At 37.8% G+C, this 20961-nt stretch overlaps 1 protein-coding gene across 10 annotated transcripts in view; it reads right to left on the bottom strand.

Annotated features, from left to right (window-relative positions):
- The window catches only part of Ranbp17 (RAN binding protein 17), a 281635-nt gene that overhangs the window by 209560 nt on the left and 51114 nt on the right, over positions 1-20961 (bottom strand). For all 10 annotated transcript variants that reach the window (XM_074057769.1, XM_074057776.1, XM_074057770.1 and 7 more), the window contains 2 exons: positions 12579-12684; positions 1664-1799 (listed from right to left, as the gene is read on the bottom strand). In XM_074057769.1, the coding sequence (XP_073913870.1) occupies positions 1664-1799; positions 12579-12684 (242 nt within the window). The remainder of the gene's footprint in view (positions 1-1663; positions 1800-12578; positions 12685-20961) is intronic.

The following is a 20961-nucleotide window of genomic DNA, read 5'->3' as shown; positions in this document are numbered from 1 at the left end:
CATCCTGTATAAATTTGATACTATGTAATTCCTGTCTGATTCTGTCTTAGTGATGACCTAAAACATTTCTTTGTAGCTACTTCTTTTTCTTCCTAATGATGTCATCAGTAGCACTTAATTCTAAGAATATTTTATTGATATTAGTCCTAAACAGTGATAAAATACCAGTACATATTTGACCAAGGAAGCATCAAGCTATATCACTTTCATAAAAAGCAAAGAAAAACTTTACCTAAAATAAGGGCCAGGTGCCAGTGGTTTACACCTGTAATTCTAGCTAGCTACTTGGGAGGCAGAGATCAGGAGGATCATGGTTTGAGGCCAGCCCAGACAAAAAGTTAACAAGACCCCCATCTGCATCAATATCTGGGTGTGACAGCACATGTCTGTCACCCTGAGAGCAGAAGGACTGAGGTTCCAGGCCAGCATGGGCAAAAAAGATTGCGAGACCCCATCTCAATGGAAAAAGCTGGGCATGGTGGTAAGCACCTATCATCTGAGCAATGGTAGGAAGCTTAAAATAGGAGGGTCGCAGGCCTGGGCAAAAAAGGGAGACCCTCTCTCCAAAATAACCACAGCAAAAAGTGCTGGAGAGTGGCACAAAGCCCTGAGTTTATATCCCTGTACCTCCTCTCCTCCAAAATATCCTATGTAAACCGAATGTTAAGCTGATTCCCTAAAATAAATGCTTCAATATCACTAACACAAGTGGAAACAAGATCAGGAACATCTGTAAAATTTCTTCAGAGAGGTTTTAGGAAGCAGGTCTCACTGCTTAGGGTCACAAGCAGTCACTTCTCAGTGTCAGTGGGATTTGCTTTTAGGAACTCCGTAGTTACCAAAGTTGTCAGGGGCTCGGGTCCCTTACATAAAAAGGGTGTACTGTTTGCATATAACCTACCCATAAGTTCCCCTATGTTAAGCAATTGCTACATCATTTATTACACTTAGTACAGAAAGTTTGTTATTTAGGGAGTAATGACAAGAAAAATCTGTACACATTCAGTACCATGCAATTTTTTTTTTAATGTTTCTGACTATGGTTGAATCATGGATACAGAACCCAAGAATACAAGGGCTAAGCGTACAGCTAAGTATTTGCCTGGGCTCATATAAATGCCCTCACCAATCTCATGATGCCTCACCATCAAAACCTGCTGATGTTCAGCTTCCAATGACCATGAGACAAGTATTCCCTACACTAAGGTTGTTTAACTGAACCTGTCAAGTACACATCTAAATTCTCCTATCCGTGTCACTTATCACATAAAAATACCAAGGAATCAGTGTGGCATACTGGGAACCATGCAGCATCCCCAAAACTGAGAGCTATCGAGAGCATCTTGTTTCCAAACTTGGAATACAGAAGGCAAAATAAATTAAAGCATTTAAAATAGCTGTTAACTATTTAAGGACTGTCCATGTAAAAATACTTACTACCTCTCTGCCAATCAACCTTCATTTAAAATAGTATATCTAGGTAGAAAACAAGCAAATTCTGCATGGCATTTCAATACCAATTCATCAAAAGAGCTCAACTGATCAATTAAGTTTCTTTTGTAGAAATCCACCAAATACATCATTCAGCTCACAGCTGTTATGCGTGTACACCTTTCTTCAAACTCAACAGCATTTAAAAACATTTCTAGTCATAAAAACCTACCTTTGATGTTCTCTGAAGTTGATCACCAACGTAGGTTTTACGAAACTGATCCAAGAACCACAGTACTGCAAGCTCTATTTTCTCATTGGAAGACTGAGGCAATCTGGTATCCATAAGAGAGATCAGCTGGAAAACGCTTTCCACGAGAGAAAAACTGCTTCAGTACAGAGTCTTACAGAACAGCAAAAACATTTTTCTAACAGGTAATGGTTCTAAAAAGTGAGAACACACAAAACCATATAAAGGAAATGTTGCTTTAATCAGAGGAAATCTTACCTCTGGAATGCACTATAATTTGGTCTAAATCCTTCTAGTCTTTTTCATCTAAGATATCCACATATGTACATATCAGTATAAACGTATACATTAACATACAGATATTTCTTTACTAAAGTTTATATATATAGATATATGGCATATATATACAAATATATTCACTGTACATATATATATAAGTAAATGTGTGCATATGTTTTTGATAACAGAATAATACTGGATGTAGCTTTGTATTTCATTTTTTAAAAACCATTTTAGGATTGCATTACTCAAAATTAAACAAAATATCAAGAACTGTCTCTATCAGGTTGTATCACTTGAGTTGCAAAAGTTTTACCAAAAAAACCCCAAAAAACCCAGAAGATGATCTTGACAAAATCAAACATTTTCAACACAAAAGTATAATTTAACTATTACTAGTTATAGGAAAAATCATAAATTTTCTCTTTATTATTATTAGAAACTACTTTTAGAAACTGAAAGTTAGGTTAAATTTCCTAGAGAAAAACTTAATGTAAATATGAAAAGTCTTGACTTCTCAAAAAAGAAATCCTACATTACCCATTTTCACTAAAATTTCCTGGTGAGTGCTTCCAAATATATATAATAATTTTTTTAAGGAGCTAGATAGGAAGAGAGGCCATTGGGTTGCTGAGGAAGGAGCTGCCCAGCCCTGACCTACCTGGCTCCTTCTGTTAGCAGCTCCACTTGAACAATGTACACACATCACTTATGGTTCACGTGTCCTTGCAAAAGACATGTTTTTGTAAAACTGCATATTCTCCTAAGAAAGTAAATGGGACTGTATGCTGTCTGTCCTACCCTCTGCACACAGGGAGCACACTCTGGGATGGTTTTAAGCCCAGTCTTTGTTGTTTAACAATGTCTCAGGCATAAAGAGCTTCCTCACTCTTTTGCACCTACTTAACATTCCACTGGACGAGTGGACCATGATGTCTTCAAACACTCTCCTATCGATGGACTCCAAGGCTGTTTACTTCTTTTTCTTTTTTTTGGAGGTACTGGGATTTAAACTTAGGGCTTCATGCTTGCTAGGCAAGTGTTCTACACCACATGAGCCATGCCTCCAACCCTTTTTGGCTTTAGTTGCTTTTCAGATAGGGTCACACTCTTTTTGCTTGAGCTGGCCTTAAACCTCTATCCTCCTACCTATGCCACCATGCCTGGCATGTGTTGAGATGGTGTTTCACATTTTAGCCAGGATCTCTGCCTCCTAAGTAGCTGTGATTACAGTAATCGGCCACCATGCCCAGCCCTATGTTATTTTTTTGTATGTGTGACAAAAATGATGCAATTAATCTTGAGTCTTTCACATGTGCTTTTACAATATACGTTTTTATCATTACTGCCCATACATACACATATATTATTTTATATTCTGCACACACACACACACAAAACACTTCAGAATCTCTGAAAATCTGAGAATTGAGAAGTGGCAAGGCCTCTCAGTGTAGGTTGAGTTTGTTTTGATGTCATGTAGTAAAGTTAACGTTTTCCGTGTGTGTGAGGTATATGTGCTCTTTTCTATGGCTGGCTTTTTCTATCAGGATATCTTGTTACTACTGGCTTCTATAATTATGTATTAGAGAACTGAACCCTTGTCTACAACTGAGCTATAAATAATTTCCCTTAGTTTTCATTTGTCTCTTAGTTGTGATAACCATGTTTTTTTCTTGAGACAATTTTTAAATTTTTTTCTTTTTTGAGTTTTGTGTAACAGCACAGCTGTGCCTGGATCTCACTTTGTACATTTGCCTTTGTAAAGCTGCATGTGACTTACAATCACTGACAGGCAGACAAAACCCCATGCTATCTTTCCAGACAGCTGCTGTGGCTGCAGGACCACCCGTTTCTATAGGGCCGAAGTTTTGCTCACTGTCCAACTCTGTTTCCCTGCACACAAGACTCATGTGTGCACTCACTGGCTTTTCCACGATCCTTACTGAGCATATCTTGATCAATGTTTTATATTACTAAATAATTTTCTGAAGCATTTTAATGGTTGCGTAACATTAAACTATGCCAAAATTCATTCATTTTGTTTTGAATATCAATTTCTATTTTTAAATGAAATATAACTATTGTTCTCTCCTCAGCCCCCTAAGACTTCCACAAAGAAAATGTCTAAGTCATAGTATCTGAACTTTTAAAAAGAAAGTGGTACATATCATGAAAGTGTTCATACACCTGACAACCATTTTTATAGTGATTATGTTTTATTAAAATACTTGCTAAAAGTATCCTTCATATACCAAATTCCTCAGTATTGCTAAGATTCATGACAGAGAATCTGTTGAAGAATTAGATTACTAAGAAGATGTGTCTATCCTCTAATTTGGCTTTTTAAATTAAAGTCTGAGCGTTAGTGAGTTAGCAGACTGTTGGCATCATTTTAAGTTAAATCCGTCTTTGGATCAGGTGACCCAACAGCAATGTAAGAAAGACGTACATGTCTTGCTTTCAACTGTGTTCAGCAAGTCCTCCCTTCCCCTGCTAAACCTCCTCACCCAAGGAAGATGTGCAAGCAATTTGGTTTGTTAGGGTGGTGCCTTTACAACTCGTGACAGCTTTCTGGGGGTGCCTTTATAACTTATATACTAGTGACTTGCATTTGCCTAAGAGGCAATGATGTCCAAGCAGGTAAGTAGGAGAGAATTCTCAGGAGGGCACACCATCCATTTGTCAAAAAAATTTTGTACAGGTTCAGTTGCAAGTGCCTGAAATCCACATTTACAATGGCTTAAGCAATAGAGATGTTATTTCTCTCTCAAGCAAAACTCCAAGGCAGTGCTCCAGGGCTGGTTGGGGCTCAGGTTCCTTCTATCCTGCTGTTAACTTGACTCCACAGGCACCTGTAGCCGAAGATGGCTTCTTCAGTTCCAGCCATAACCGCCACATATGATGCATACACCACATTCACTTATGTCCAAGTGCCCACAAAATAATCACTAATCATACCTTACGGCCAGACCATCTAATAAATCTAGTCTTTATTCAGAATGGCCACTTACCCAGCGAAACAACCAGGATACTATTACAACAGAAGGAAGCAAGGAGAAATACAGGGGACAACTATCAGTCTTCATCAGTGTCCTTCAAAACTTGTGGCCACTTTAACATGTGCAGAACACAAGTGCTTATATTTTACACACACACACACACACACACACACACACACACACTATTCACTGGCAGTTTCAATTTATTGTCCACATCTAATTTTACTTTATTTTTGTTAAAAGCATAGATAAATCATCACATAATTTTCATCCAAGTATATGCATATCATTTCAAATATGAAGAAACAGATATTGGATAACTGGTTTTGAATTACTCTGGAAACCCAGTTTAATAAGTATTCATTAAGTCAACAAATACTCGAGGATCCACCATATGCCAAGTGTGTATTAGCTGTTTATAATGTAACACTGGGTAAGACATATGTATGTGAATATATATATATATATATATATATATATATATATATACCCATCCTCTACATGTTATGTATTTATAATATAAGGAAAAACAAACAGATGATTAGAATATGGTATAAAGAAATCAGCAAGGGCTTACTATTCTGGAAATAGAGCAGGTCAAAGAAAGTGTTGAAAAAAAACAGAAGTATGAGTAACCATGTAGAGAGAGAAGAAGAAGTGGCTCACTTAGAAACTGTTCCATAAAGCAATCAATGGCACCAGATAAGGACAACGAGCAAGGCAGGAGCCACATCAAGAAAAGCCTGATAAGTCACGTTGATTTCAATCCATGGAACATTATCTATGAAGAACAATGGAGGGCGCCTTTACTCTGCGGAATGAATTGTCAGTAGAGGGGTGCAAAAATGCAGAAGAAAACCTGCAAATCCAAGAAACAAAACCCTATTCCAAAGAAGCACCAGCATCACCAGTAGCAGGAACAGCAGCCACTGCCAATACCTGCAATGGGCAAAAGGTCAGCAACCAAAAACAAGGCTCAACTATTGACCTGACAAATTTCAAGGAATCAGGAGAGAAGACCTTTACCCAATGTGGCCATCCCTTTGAGGGTGCTCTTTCCCTGTCATCATTGAAAAGGACATGAGGAAACTATCTAGAGGTATGGCAAGGAGGTGAAGTTCCCATTCCAAGGATGAAGGCTTTGGTGCTGCCTGCTCGGAAGCAGGCAGGTTGCCGACTCAGAGCTGGGCAACACGGCCTCCATGGAGAGCAGCAGCACGTGCACTTTGCTTGCCAGAGTGCATCCCTTAGGTCAGAACCTTCAGTACATGTCCACCGAACTGTTGGAGAGGGCTGTGATCATTGGGGATGATCCAGGAAGGCCCACAGGAAAAAGGGACAGTTGAGTTCTCAGAGAAGCCAGTTCCTCAGAAAACTCCGGACAGATGTAGTAAAGGCTCCTGCTAACAATGGAGTGAGATCAACCACCCAGATCTGCACAGCGTGGCTCCTTTGAGTATTAGTGTGCCATGCATTGGAAGGTATTCACTGAGAGAGAGACAGCAGCAGGACCAAGTGGATGGAAACATCCAGGAGGCTTATGAGAAACAAAATACAGATGGAGGCAGCTCACCATGAGCACCGGGTCACATTAACAATGCAGGATCTGATGAGGTACTTCAGAGTGGAAGAGCTGCACTACAAATGAAAACAATTGGAGCTCACACAGCAGGAGGACAACACGTGCTATGAGGAAGAAACGCAGTGGCATCGAGAAGAAACGTAGTAGTAACAGAAGGAAGGATTCAAGAGAAACTTCCCTGATCTGAAACAGTGAGAAATACGCATGAGAGTGTGCTCAGCTCTCCCTGCTCCTATGCCAGCCGATACCCCAGCTCCTTCAGGATCCGTCACTACAATGACAGATGGAACCTTGGGACTGAATGCTTGGCCACGTTCCACAGTGGAAGGAAATGGAACAATTGGTGGAACTCCTCCTGCATCCAACCTAGCAGCTCCTAGAGTCGAAGTTGCCCCAAACAAACATTGCCAATACCAATAAAGTTGCAGAGTTGTTTTCTAAAATCCTTAAAAGAGGAACTCTCTCTGAACTTGTCAGAACTCTACTCTGGCAAGTGCTAGGGATTGCTCCCAATTCTTCTCTGCCTGTGCTATTCTAGGGAGTGTGCTTGGAGGCGGAGTGCATGGGAGGCGTACTGAACAGATCAGTTCTGTGTGGTATACTGCCCAACCAATTCTGTGCAGTGCATTTCTGAAGTTTTAAATGTGACTTTTCAGGGCTTGGATCCATAGCAAAATGGATCAGAGCCCTATTAATCTTGATAATTATTCTTCTTGTCTACCCTGTTTTATCTGCTTCTCATCCTTACACCCCTCAACTCCAGAGACACTGCTACAGATGCAACAAAACCAAAACATCCCCGGTGATCTACTACCATTTCTCCATTCGTTCCCAGGTAAGAATTCAGGTACATGTCCAGAGGTCACAGACAGCAGACATATAGTTCTCTTACATCTATCTATTACCTCCTCTTGTCCTAAGGAGGACACGTTTTCTTAGAGATTTTTATTTTATTACGCATATATTTTTTAAATCTCCTGTTGACTTGCCTTCACTTTTTTCTTGGGTATGACCCTTTTGTGTCTATGATATTGCTGTTCATGGCCTTTCTCAACAGGCATACTACATTCTCAGAGCAGAGGTGCTGCATGCTGCAGGTCTGACAGCAGCTCTTACCTTGCCTATCTTAGGGAACATGCTGTGCCATGCTGTATCGGTGTGCTATGTTTGATTTGCCTCTGAAACCTTAAATTTGGAGTTCTTTTGATAAATGGAGCAATAATGCAGCATCAATGTATTAAAACACAATTTAAGCTTTAAAAAAAAAAAGCAATGGAATGTCATTCCAGAGCATAAGCAAAGTAGCAAACTAATCAGTTTTATATCCAGAAAGGTGACTCTGGCTGCAAAGAGGAAACAAGGAGACCATTTAAGACCTGTCCAACAAGTTGACCACAGTGACTCTTATGTGGCCTCTGTGTTTCTCAGTAATGCCCCACTGTATACAGTTGCTGCTCATTCTTCGGGGTAGTTCTATTCTCTACAGTCATGGAGAACAACTGATCTGTGAACACTGAATCACTGTTCCTGGGAAAATACAAGGCCAGGTTCCTATAAGCCTCTGGTCGCAATTTCATCAATGCATCCTATCCTTGTTTTGTGTGTACGTCTGTTCAGACACCTTATTGCATACACACTGCTGGTTTATCACCACTGCCCTCACAGTCGACAGTACTGAGACTCACAGAGGAGCAGAGCTTTCTCCATCCCACCTATTTTCTCCATGTTGAGGAACACTACACAGTACTTCTGCACTACTGCAGGGCTATTTTAAACTGTGAAAAAACTAACAAAAAGCACAAAAACAAATGTGCCACAAAACAGACTGCAAAAAGGATACCTTGTTTATATGTAAGAGCAGAAGCAAAAAGGCAGAGGTCCTTCATACAACCTCAGCTGAGAAACTGCGACAGGCAACCCAGACTCTTTCATCTCTGTGCACACATCTACAAGGACACCCACAGCACTGCAGGTGCAACTTGTGCTCTAAAGCAAAGGACAAGGCAGGCGAGGCAAGTCACCAAGACGAGGGCCCACAGCACGGAGGCTGGCGGTGCTCTGCCCTCTCCCATTTGCTCACCCTTATCTGCCTTCTTCTCTGAAAACGCCACCATCTGCCCCATCAAGTTCTGCTTCCTTGAGAATGCAGGCTAGCACACAAGATAAATCTCATCTGAAGTCAAGTATGTTAGTTACTAAAAGAAAAAAAAAAGACTAACTTTTTCTAATTGGCAAATAAATACCTGTTTTAATTCCTATTACAGATTTTCTCAAGAAATAGTGCCAAGTATGTATTTTTTCTGCTTAATGATAAAAACTTTTTAAAAAGGAACTAACTTTAACAAAATAATTACTTACTTTCAGTTTTTCTAAGCGTGTAATGTCATCTTAAAAAGGTAATTTTTATTTGGATTACAGATCTTAATGTGAAATCTGAAACAGTGAAATTAATCCAGGAAAAAACAGAGAGCACACTGGACCACATTGGCATAGATAGTAACTTTATGAACTGAACTCCAATAGCTCAGTAATTAAAAGAAAGTATTGACAAATGAGACTACAAGAAATTAAAAAGCTTCTGTACAGCAAAGGAAATGGTCACCAGAATGAAGAGATGCTAACAGAATGGGAGAAAATTTTTGCCAGCTATACCTCTGACAAGGGATTAATAAGTAGAATATACAGGGAGCTCAAAACCTAACCTCTCAAACAATCAACAGCCCACTAAATAAATGGGCAAATGAACTTAACAGACATTCTCAAAAGAAGTACAAATGGCCAATAAGCATATGAAGAAATAAGTTCAACACCCCTGGCCTTAAAGGAAATGCAAATCAAAATGACACTGAGATTCTGCCTCACCCCAGTCAAAATGGCCATCATCAATAACACAAACAACAATAAATGCTGGCGAGGATGTGGGGGAAATGAACACTTCTACAGTGCTGGAGGAAATGTAAATTAGTGCAACACTATGGAAGCAATATGGAGGTCCCTCAATAAATAAAAATAGAACTACCACAGGATCCAGCAATACCACTGCTGGGCATATATCCAAAGGAATGTGTTCCAGGATACAACAGATTGCACACTCATGTTCACTGCAGCACTGTTTACAATACCGAAGCTTTGGAAATAGCCCAGATGCTCCATGATTGATGAATGGATTAAGAATATGAGGAATATATCCACAGTGGAGTTCTATTCAGCCTTAAAGATGAATGAAATTACATTGTTTACAGGTAAATGGAGAACATCATGTTGAGCAAAGCAAGCCAGGCTCAAAAACTCAAAGGTCACATGTTTTCCCTAATATGTGGAAGGTAGACCTTTAAGTTAAATGTATGTAGAGATATATAAATGGCTATCTATCTATCTACACACACACACACACACACACACACACACACACATAGTGAGAGAGAGAACAAAATTGTATTTGTGAGCCTGTCTGAGGGACTATGGGAAGCAGGAAAGAAAATGTTACAGAATGAATAATAATGAATATATACATACATATATTCATATATGAATATAATACAATGCACTGTACTGTAAGCCGTTGAATATTAGGAAAGCATGGTGATCGATGAAAAGTAAGTAATGGGGGGGTTAATTTGATTAAAGCATGATATATACAGGCCTGAAGTGCCAAGGTGAAACCCCCCCTGGACTATCAATATACACTTAGGAAAAAAAATGAACAGCAGCGGAGTAACACAGGCCTTTCCCAGGGGTAGGCACCTGTGTGAGAAGGGTAGGCAAAAGGAAACGGTGAATGAGGGCGAATATGGTGGATGTATTTAGTATTCACATATAAAAATAGAAGAATGAAACCTACTGAAATTGTTCCAAGAAGGAGGGTAGGGGGAAAGAGGGGGAAGGATGGAGAGAATAAATCTAATATACACTGTAAGCATATATGTAAATATCACAATATATCCACCTTACAACTATTATATGCCAATAGAGGTTTTTTAAAGACAAATATTTCAATTCATTTAGTATTTTAAGAAGTCCCCAAAACAACTATTATTCATATTTAAAGTGACTTAATTTGGTGTAGAAAATAATACTAATAAAACTAAATATTTATGAATATTCAAGTTCAAGTTTTATTAAAAAGATAGTGTAAAGTTGAAAAGGAATGAAAAGAAAATTTCTATTCAAAATTACAGCAATCAAACATTTAAGAATACATTTAATAATGAGGAAGACTATGACAAATAAATGCAAAGATTTTAAAGACTTCATTAGTGTGACAGTGGTGTGACAACAGACTTTGAGGACAGTGGGAAAGTACCAAGGGCCTGTAAAAGATGTTAAGACTTTTGTGTAGGATATAAATGGCATTTCAAACCACTAGAAGGGAAGCATGGCAGTATTGCTAATATTTGAATAGCAAAATATTATGATCTTTAATATATACTGAGTGTTACAGATAAATTAGAACTGAAAATCACAAAAGAATATCAAGTAAATGACAGAATTGATATGGACAGACAGAAAAATCAAAAAGGAAAAACACAAATGGCAAAAACATGAGTGCAAAAGAATGTCTGATGCTACAAGTAACCAAAGGAATACAAATTAAAACAGCAACCGTAACAACCTTATTATCTTGCGAGGAGCAGCTGGAAAATGGTAACGCTATAATCTTTAGGTATGGGTAGAAGTGCTGTAGATTGAATATCCTTTATCTGAAATGCCTGAGATAAGAAGTGGTTGGCTTTCAGGGGTTTTGCACAGACTTACAGGATGAACATTCCAGCCTAAAAATCCAAAATCTAAAATGCTTCCCAAACTCCACTCTTTTGAGCTTAGACTACTTAATATCTAGGTTAAATGCTCACAAATACTGTGCTTGATTTAAAGAAGAAAAAGCGGGGCGGGGGGGGGGTGCTCATTATTTGTCAGGCATTTTTCTAAGCATGTAAAAATACTAACTTATTTGATTCTTACAATAGCTTCCAGTGAGATATCATCTCCATTTTAGTTTAGAAAACACTGTAATAATTTTTGTTTTAAAAAAGTTGAAAATACACATGTAGTTTACAAATGCCCATAAACATTAATTATAAAGACAATGAAACATAACAGAACAATGAAACTCATTGAAATTGTTCTAAGTGGGGAAAAGAGGGGAAGAGGAAGAATGATGGAGCAGGTGAATCAAACCAAGATACATTGTAAATACATATGTAAATGTCACAATGAATACCCCTACACAACTATTATATGCTAATAACATTCTTTAAAAGACTTAAAGGACCTTTACCAAAAGGGTAACAGCAATCTCCAAATTTTCTTTACATCTGAATTTTCAGCCCTCAACAACAAAAAAGCATGACTGTTGTAAAGAAAGATGTTATTAAAAAATAAATTAAAACATATGGACTACCAACTCATTCATATTATTTGCATTTAGGAATTCTCAGTTTAGAACTGAAATGTGAAGAATCCAATTGCTTCTCATTATGGCTGTGATCATCGGGTGAGAGCTCTAGTCGATAATCATAAGGAAAGGCTATGCTGAATAACTGACTACATTTTGGCTTTGTTTTGTTTTGTAAGGGGCTCATTATGCAGCCCAGGATGGCCCCAAACGTGCAACACTCCTGAGTTCTGGGATTATAGCCATAGACTACCATGTTTGTCTACCTGTTACTTTTTGACCAGAAGTATGTCATCCCAATTTTGGTACCATGCTAATACATACCAATTTGTGTGCTTTATCAGATACTAAACAAACAAACAAACAAAAACAGCCTAAATACTGATTATAGTATTTGTGCAAATGTCTAAAGAATATTTTTCTTTATTTTATTGTTGTATTAGGTAGGGGTACATTGTGGCATTTACAAAAGTTCGTACAATATATTCTAAAGAATATCTGAGTCTATCATTTGTTAAAGGTTCAGCTTCTAGAATTACTAAACCTTGAGTTTCTGATCAATAAAAAGTACTTTTCTCAAAAGGCCAAGCACACTAACTCAGTAACTAAATTCCTGCACACTGTGTGCCCATGACTTACCGACAGGACAGCTCTCCATCCATAGCATCATGCTCATCTGTACTGGTGTATGTCAGTCTTCCTCCCACAACTGTGCCAACCAAGTACACCAGCCATGCAAGGCGCCCTAATACACACAAGAAAGGAAAAAAGCTAAGACAGATCAATAGAAATAAACTCACTTTCAGAAAATTACAAAAGGAGTAAAGTGATTAATTCCTCCAAACAAGTAATTATTGTGAGCTCAGTTCTTAAAAGATGGTGGAGAGTTGGGCTTTAAGTGTCCCAAGGCAGTGTAACTATAACAGTCAGGTAAGACTGCTCTTGCACCTAGCTCGATACTGGGCCATGACTTTGCATCAGTCATTTACCTCTTCCAGTCTTAAAGCCTTCATTTGCAAAATGGAGAAAAATACCTACCATGAAGAGTTAGGATAAAAGTTAAATTTGGTAACAAAAAACTAAATGTAATGTCTAGGACCAGGTCTGTTAGTCAATCTAAAAGCACTATTATGGGCCATAAATGGCGGCACCTGCCTGCACCCCAGCCCTCGGGATGCTAGAGCAGAAGGACTGTGAGTCTGAGGCCAGCCTAAGCCACACAGGGAGGCCCTGGATGAGAAAGGACTTGTGGCCCATGACACTTTTCTGAATATCACTGTCACGGTGGTGCAGTGTGGTCATGTTGAAATTGCTTCTGCCTGGAGCATAACACATGCTACAAAATTTATTCCCTTTGTATTTTATGCATTATTTTGTAGAATCTGAGATCTTCACCATGTAATTCCTTGTTTGACTACTGGGTTAGTTTGTTGAACAGTCAAGAAATAGGTTACTTGTTCTTGTTAGAAGACTTAGGAAGAATAAATTTGGGAGAACACATTTTCCTATTTTCCTGCAGATATTAATGGCCATGGTTACACTACAATGACCAAACATGCCTTAAGACAAATCTCCTGTAACTCAGGAATATACTCTATGAGGATATATGGAAAGTGTGTAGGAGGATGAATATGGTGTACATATTATGCATTCATGTACAAAAATGGAAAAATACGACCTGTTAAAATATTATAGGAATGGGTGAAGGGGGATAAAGGAGAATGATGGAGGAGGTGAATTTAACAAAGATATAGCGTAAACACTTGTAAATATCACAATGTACCCCCAGTACAATAATAATAAATGAAACGTAATCTGGCAAGTATATACATCCCTTAATCTGAAACAAAAAAACTGAACAAATCACTCAGGTTCCAGGGCATACACACTCAGTGAAAAGGACCAGAGGAGAGAAAGGCCAGGTAGGAAACTGAGCATTGAGAAAGATGTACTTCAGTGCTTCAGGACCAACATGACGATACCCTAAAAGTAGAGCTGCTCTGTCTTCCAAGCCTTGTGCATCCTGGGTCTTGAACATGTTCCTTATTCCCATTTCCAGAACATTCTCCCTCCATCATGTCATCAAGCTATTAATACTCTTTACTGATGCAGTTGTCTGCTCTCCCGCAGATTATTGCCCCTTATTTTTTCAAGGTATTGGTTCAAATACCCGGCCGCCACTCTTCTGACTACACCTCTATCAGAATCTGAGTTCAACATGCACAATGATGAACCTTGTGACTTCAACAATCCTTTGCTCTACTGGGAAGCTCAGACTCATGAATCTGTCACTTCTCAAAACAGCTTTCTGTAGTATAATTCATACATCATTCAACTAACCTTCTTAAAAGATAGAACTCAATAGTTTTTAGTACATTCACAGGGTTGTACAATCATCACTACAAAATTTTAAAACTGTTTTTTTGGCAGTGCTGGGGCTTGAACTCAGGGCTTCATACTTGCTAGGCAGGTGCTCTTCTGCTTGAGCGTTTCCCGTCTCCCCAGACAAACCCACAGTCACCCAGTAGTTGCTCCATGTCCACTCCCAGCCCGAGGCCCCTCTACCTTTCTTTGGTTTCGTCACATGCAGAGCCATAAAGTATGTGGTCTTTGTGGATTCATGTGGTACTATATATGACTAACTTACTTCATTCTTTATTTGGATATGCCACGTTTTACTCATTCTCTTAGTTGGTGTGTGTTTGGATTGTTTCCACCTTCTGGCTATGACAAATAATGCTGCAATGAACATTTTGTATAAACTTCTTACGTGGAGATACGTTTGCTTTTCTCTTGGGTATACCTAGGAGTGGAAATGCTGGGTCATATGGTTCCTCTCCTTTGAACATATTGAAGACTTCACAAAACGTCTCCTGTAGCAGCTGAACCATTTTACAATCTCACCAGAAACACATGAAGTTCTAACTTGTTAAGATTCTTGTCAACACTTGTTACTATCTGTCTTTTTTTTATTGTATTCATCTTCGTGGGTGTGAAAATAGTAATTCACTGTAATTGTGAAATGCCCTTCCCTAATGACTAAAGATGTTAACATCCTTTCATGTGTTTACTGGCTACATGTATGCCTTCTTTGGAGACATGTCTATTCAAATCCTTTGTTCATTTTAATTGCTGTCTTCATTATAGAGGTGTAAACATTCTTTATACATTCTCAGATAATCTGCATATGTTTCCTCCCATTCTGTGGATCATGTTTTCACTTTCTTGCTGGTATTCTTTAATGTACAGAATTTTTTTATTCGGACGTAGACTTACTTATCTAGTTTTTGTTATTGCTGTCTGGTTTTGGGTCCTGTCTAAGAAACAATCACCTAACAAAGCCATGAAGATTGACTTTTATACTTTCTTCTTAGAGTTATAGAAAACTCCTGCATAAAGCAACCAGTAACTGATCATCACAAAGTTTTGGCAATAGATACGCAGGACACAATCCCCCAGAATTTCATATCCTACTCCACCTCATTTTGTTTTTAATTTTGGCATCATCTTCTAACATAATATAGATTTGTTCTTCATTATTACCTAATTCCAATAGAATGTAAACTGCATTAGAACAGGTATTTTTGTCTGTATGGTTCTCTGTTTTATCTCCAGAGCCTAAGAAAGCATCTGGTATATGGTTAGGAATGGACACGGGTTACTGAATTAAGAAATTATGACACAGACTACGTAACATGAAACAAGAAAAGATTAGCACTGGAATTTTATGTACATTACTTGCTTAAATTTAAGCACCTTCTTCTCAAAGCATATTCCACACAAGATGCTGTACAATTACCTTCATTATTTACAGATTCCATCACTTGATGAAATTTATTTGTAACCTAAAAATCAACACTCAAAATCCTCAGCAGATAGGTGTGCAGGAGTTGCCCAGTGCACATGTCCTAAGCTCAGGTGGAGCAATGTAACACCACTCATTTCAGTTCACGCTATAAACAAGTACTCTTTCCATGGTCGAGTTATTACCATGTTTTTAAAATTTTTACCCTTTTTATTGGTTACTGCTGTTTGAGATGGCCCAAGTGTCGTGTGGTGCTCCTGAATTTAAAAAAGCCTGCTAATACTCTATCTACTATGCATGTGTTAGGCATGCTTTGTCCAGGCATGAGTCAGCAAGTGGTGCTGGCTGTGAGTCCAATGTTACCAAGCCAACAACATATAATAAAAACAAAAACATAGAAACCAAGGGTCTGTGCATAGGCTGATGGCTGATGATCACATTAACAGGACACCTGCAGCACCTGTTATGCTGGTGTTCACGGTGACCCTACAGAACATGACTACCAATTCATAAATCATCACTTTTGTTCCTCAGAGTCTGAGGTCATGTTGCATAATTTTTGGTGAGTAATACTTTTATCTGCCCTAATGGGCTATTTTTAAAATATCCTACTATAAATTATTTCTCAAAGTGAAAAATATTATTTAAATGTAAATAATTACTTCCCTTGTAAGCTTTATCAATTTAGATTTTTTTCCTTTGGACAGTGCTAGGGATCAAATCCAGACTTTGCACTTGCTAGGCAAGGTCCAGCTCTACCACTGAGCTACACTCCCAGCCCTTGGTCTTTTGAGACAGTATCTTGCTACATAGCTCAAACTGGCCTAGAATTTGCTATGTAGCCCAAGATGGCCTTGAATGCTCGATTCTCCTGCCTCTGTGTCCTGAGTGCTAGGGTTATACTCATGTGCCCACCCTAGCACCAGTTGTTAAAGGAAGCTTTATTATTACTAAAAATAATGGCAAACATTTGCACAACTTACTATACAATACATACTCTTAAGTTGTGTCTGTTACCAAAAGTGATACTCGTTTAACATCATGAATCTCTATTACAAAGTGGAGAGCTAGGACTCAAATCTAGGCCATGAATTTTCAGGACTCCAATCTCAAGCCATTAAATTGTACTTCCTTTCAGGTCTGGTAAAGAAGAATTCTCAAGCAGCATAGCTGCCAGGTGGCGTGACAGACCCTGAGATGAAATCTCCAGGTCATACTTTCTTAAGAGTAAAGGCATTCTCAGTCCTAATCCCAACGGTCCTCCAGCTGACTTCCAAGTCTTGATCGCCGATGAGACTGCATATATACCTTTGGATCACTTCTACAGAGAAGTTTCAGACTTACTTTTCATTTTCAAAGCACTTAATATGAAATCAATAACATGTGACACGAAATGAAAACTGGCTGAACAACTATGTTTAAAACAAGCAAACTTACTTTGGGAGGTTTTCATTAATTTAAACAGAAACATATGCCAATTAGTTCTTGATAAAATGAGCCTACTTCAAACAGAAACAAAGACTTCACCAACTATGCAATTTTTTTCTCTGTAGTTTATTTCTCTGTTGGAAGATAAATATTTACTTTAAAAAACAGATGCAGTAGAAAAGCACAGTCTACATTCAAATCTTATTTATTACACTGCTTATTTAATCTCTTAGGGTTCCACTGCCTCAGTTTCAAATACAAAGATGGTAACACCACCTGGCTTACAGGGTTGTAACAAGCACAAACAGTATTCTGCACGCAGAATTTGTAACCCTGTGAGAAAGTGCTCAGTAGATGTTGGCTATATTACTACTCTAACAATGGCTCTGTATCATAACTACAAAAAAAACAAAGGATATCAATATGTTACATCTGTATATTCATTCTGTCTTACTTTAGAAGCTTTTCAAGAAAATGAATCACACAGTATTTAAGAATTTTTAACTTTTTAAAGGTGAAAACTAGTTGCACCTGGACGTATATTATATATATTATTTAATGTGGCTTGTAAAATAACCAAAAGCCCTTCAAACTGAAAAAAAAAAAATTCCAAGTAAAAAATATTCAGAAAAAACAGTTGCTGAGTACCTGTCACCTTCCGTAGAATATAAAAGTCATGTGTGTCCATGTCTAGGGGAAGGTGGGAAGGAGGAGAGATTTCATACTCAAGAAACTTAAGTCTAGTGAGAGATAAGATATGGTGGAGAAAAAAATCCACCCACCTCATTATGACATGAGCACCCCGTCTAACAATGGAACAGTCCACATTGCACATAAGACAAAATTTCTCAAGTTTTAAATTTGTGTTCTTCAATTCATTTAAGTGTAGCTTGAAGTGACAGCTTTAATACCAAAGAATGCCATGCAAAAATGGCATGACAAACTGTAAGCATTTTTCCTAAAAAAATGGTTAAGTTCTGAATGGAAGTTTACTTATGTAGAAAAAGAGAGCGCCTATTAGAATGTAATGATTTCTGCTGTATGAGAAACTGAAAAGCAGGTATTCCCTAACTCTCAGAAACGAGCTAAGCAAGTCAGAATTCATGCTGGAAATAAACAATGAAATATAAAAGCACTCTTAAGCTAGCAAATACAATTTTAATATTTAGCTAAACAAGAGGTAGTATTTCTCATAAACATTAAACCATTCGTTTAAGCCTCAACAATTTTAAACTCAGAGTTCAAAATAAAAAATACCAAGAAGTTATTTTGAGAAATAAACTAAAAAGAAAGAAAAATATTACAGGGTCTCATACATGAGGGATCCTTTTGTGTAAACTAAGATGAACTGTGGTTACAGGCAGGCAGAGGAAGCAAACCTGCAAGTGATACAGGATAGCACGACATCGAGACACCCCATCCACAGCAAGAGGACCACAATGAACACATTGCACCACACTGAGCTCACTGCACCTCTTATGCAAGGAACCATGAAAGATGACAGACAGGATACTCTGCCTGACTCTGGTATTCACTTAACTGTGTGTATGTATATAAAATCACGTCCTTAAATATGTATCAAAAAGAATTTACTTTGGTAACAGAATTGCACCCACAAAGTTTAAACAGCCATGAAAACACAGAAATCTAAATTGCATTCAGAAAAATAAATCTAATATATGAGCAGTTTCAGCTCTGCAAATTTTTTAAAATCTCATTTTATAATAATACTAAATTTCCATTTTTCTATTTATTTTGAAATGTTCAGGGCACTTGGTTTAGCAGCTGTTCAAGAACATAACATTTTTCCTTAACAAAATAATTATTGCTGTAATAATCTGTAATTATGGTTTATAACTGCAATAATCCCAAAGAAATCAGTCATTACCATAGATCACGAGTAATCGTTAACTACTGTTAATGACCTATTTCTTAGGGATTATTGTTTTGTAAACCATGACCATATCATCACAAATACAAAAGAGCAAGGCAGAATAGTACAAATGAGACCATAATATAATAATAAACTTATTTTGTAACATTAAAAGCCATTACGCATCTAAATTAAAGCACATACCACGAGAGCATATAATTTTCTTTGTTCAGCACTAACTGAAGTGGTTTGCACAAAGGAGACTGGGCAGTACTACACACAATATACAGACTGGAGCGAGTTAGGCATTGTGGAAATGTAAAACAATTATTTTTGAAAGCACTACAGTAAAGGCAGGTAGATTCCTCCTAGGAGGGTGAAAAACAGCATTTATTAAAGTTTTTCTATGTTCCAGACACTGTATTAGAAAGCCTGAAATGTGATTTTATGAAAACTACATCATGCATCCAAGCATAAAAAGTCCTTTAATTTATACTAATGAAGAAGTGGGTCTGGCTTAATTTATTCAATACGGACCTATTTCATACCATTAAATCACTGTTATTTCTGCTCTCCTAGTCAGGCATCTTTAGCCATCTGAACTTTCACTCAATATTCTTCTGAAGAAAAGCAGGCCTTCGATTTTGCAACTGGATCTTTCTGCACTTAAATGGAAGCCGTATATAATTCCAATCAAATGTAACAAGACACCCATCTAACTTAAGAACCAGTATATCACCGATATTGTCGCACCTGCTTCCGTTCCCTGCCCTAAGCTTGTCCCTTTACCTCCCAACCTAGAGATACCATGATCCTGCATGTGGTGCTTGCTGTTCTTTTCACATTTAATCTTATCACTTTATGCACAGATTCCCAGACAATGTATTTCTATAGTTCCACTCGTTTGGGGACATTAAGTTTCATACTGTATGTAGCTTCCGGAAAGTTGATTTTCTTCATTAAACATCTCACCTCTGACATTCATGCTCATTAAGTACATCTGTAGTCCATCCTTGTTATGGCTGTATAATATTCCTTTGTGTAACTATACTATGACTTAATTATGTAATTATATTACTCATCTTCAGGTGATGAGAATTTGTGCTGTTCCCACTTTCCATCATCGTGAACAATGATGTTACAAGCATCACTGCACCTGCTGCACTGTCCTAGTGGAGGTTTTCTAGGGACACCTGGAAGAGTACAAGTTTCAGGTCAACAGGTATTCAAACAGTTCACCCTTACAAGAAAACACCAGATTCATTCCATTCCCTTTCCAATGGATTACTTTTATATACCTACCAGAAGTATGTAAGAATTCCCTATGACCCACATTCTCCTGTGAGATCTTGTTTCTGCCAGTCTACTGGCAATAAAAGTGAGTTCCACGTCTTTAAGCTCACTCTCTTAATAGTAATGGGGCTGAGCACCTTTCCACTTATGCGCCATCTGTGCTTTGTTTTGGGCAAGATGACTGTTTATAGCTACTGATCATTTTCCTAAGGAACTGTTTATTGATTCTTTGAGAGAGTGATCCTTGCTTGTTTTGTTGTTGTTGTTGATTTGTATTGGAAATATCTTGCTCTAGGTCTGGTCTTTTTCAGGTTTTTTTTCCCCTCAGCACTGGAAATACAACCTAAAGCCTTGCGAATGCTGGGCAAGTGCTCTACCACTGAGCTACATCCCAGTCCACAATTTCTGGTCTTTTAACTTTTTTAATATTGAGTGAATTCAACACGTTATTCATTTCCATGAATTTAATCAAGTTTCTTAATTTGTTGACCTCAGAAAACACTATGAATAACTTTACCTTTTAAATTTTTGCCATATCTATCATCACTTTTTGCTAATATTACTTTGCAAAATCTTTTTTTAATCTCATGAGAGATGTTAATTTTACTAGTCTTTTTGGAGAT

Source organism: Castor canadensis, chromosome 16, assembly GCF_047511655.1.
Source record: "Castor canadensis chromosome 16, mCasCan1.hap1v2, whole genome shotgun sequence".
In the NCBI taxonomy this organism is placed as follows: domain Eukaryota; kingdom Metazoa; phylum Chordata; class Mammalia; order Rodentia; family Castoridae; genus Castor; species Castor canadensis.
The sequence above is the reverse complement of the archived record's forward strand: the minus strand, read 5'-3'. Positions and strand labels throughout refer to the sequence as shown.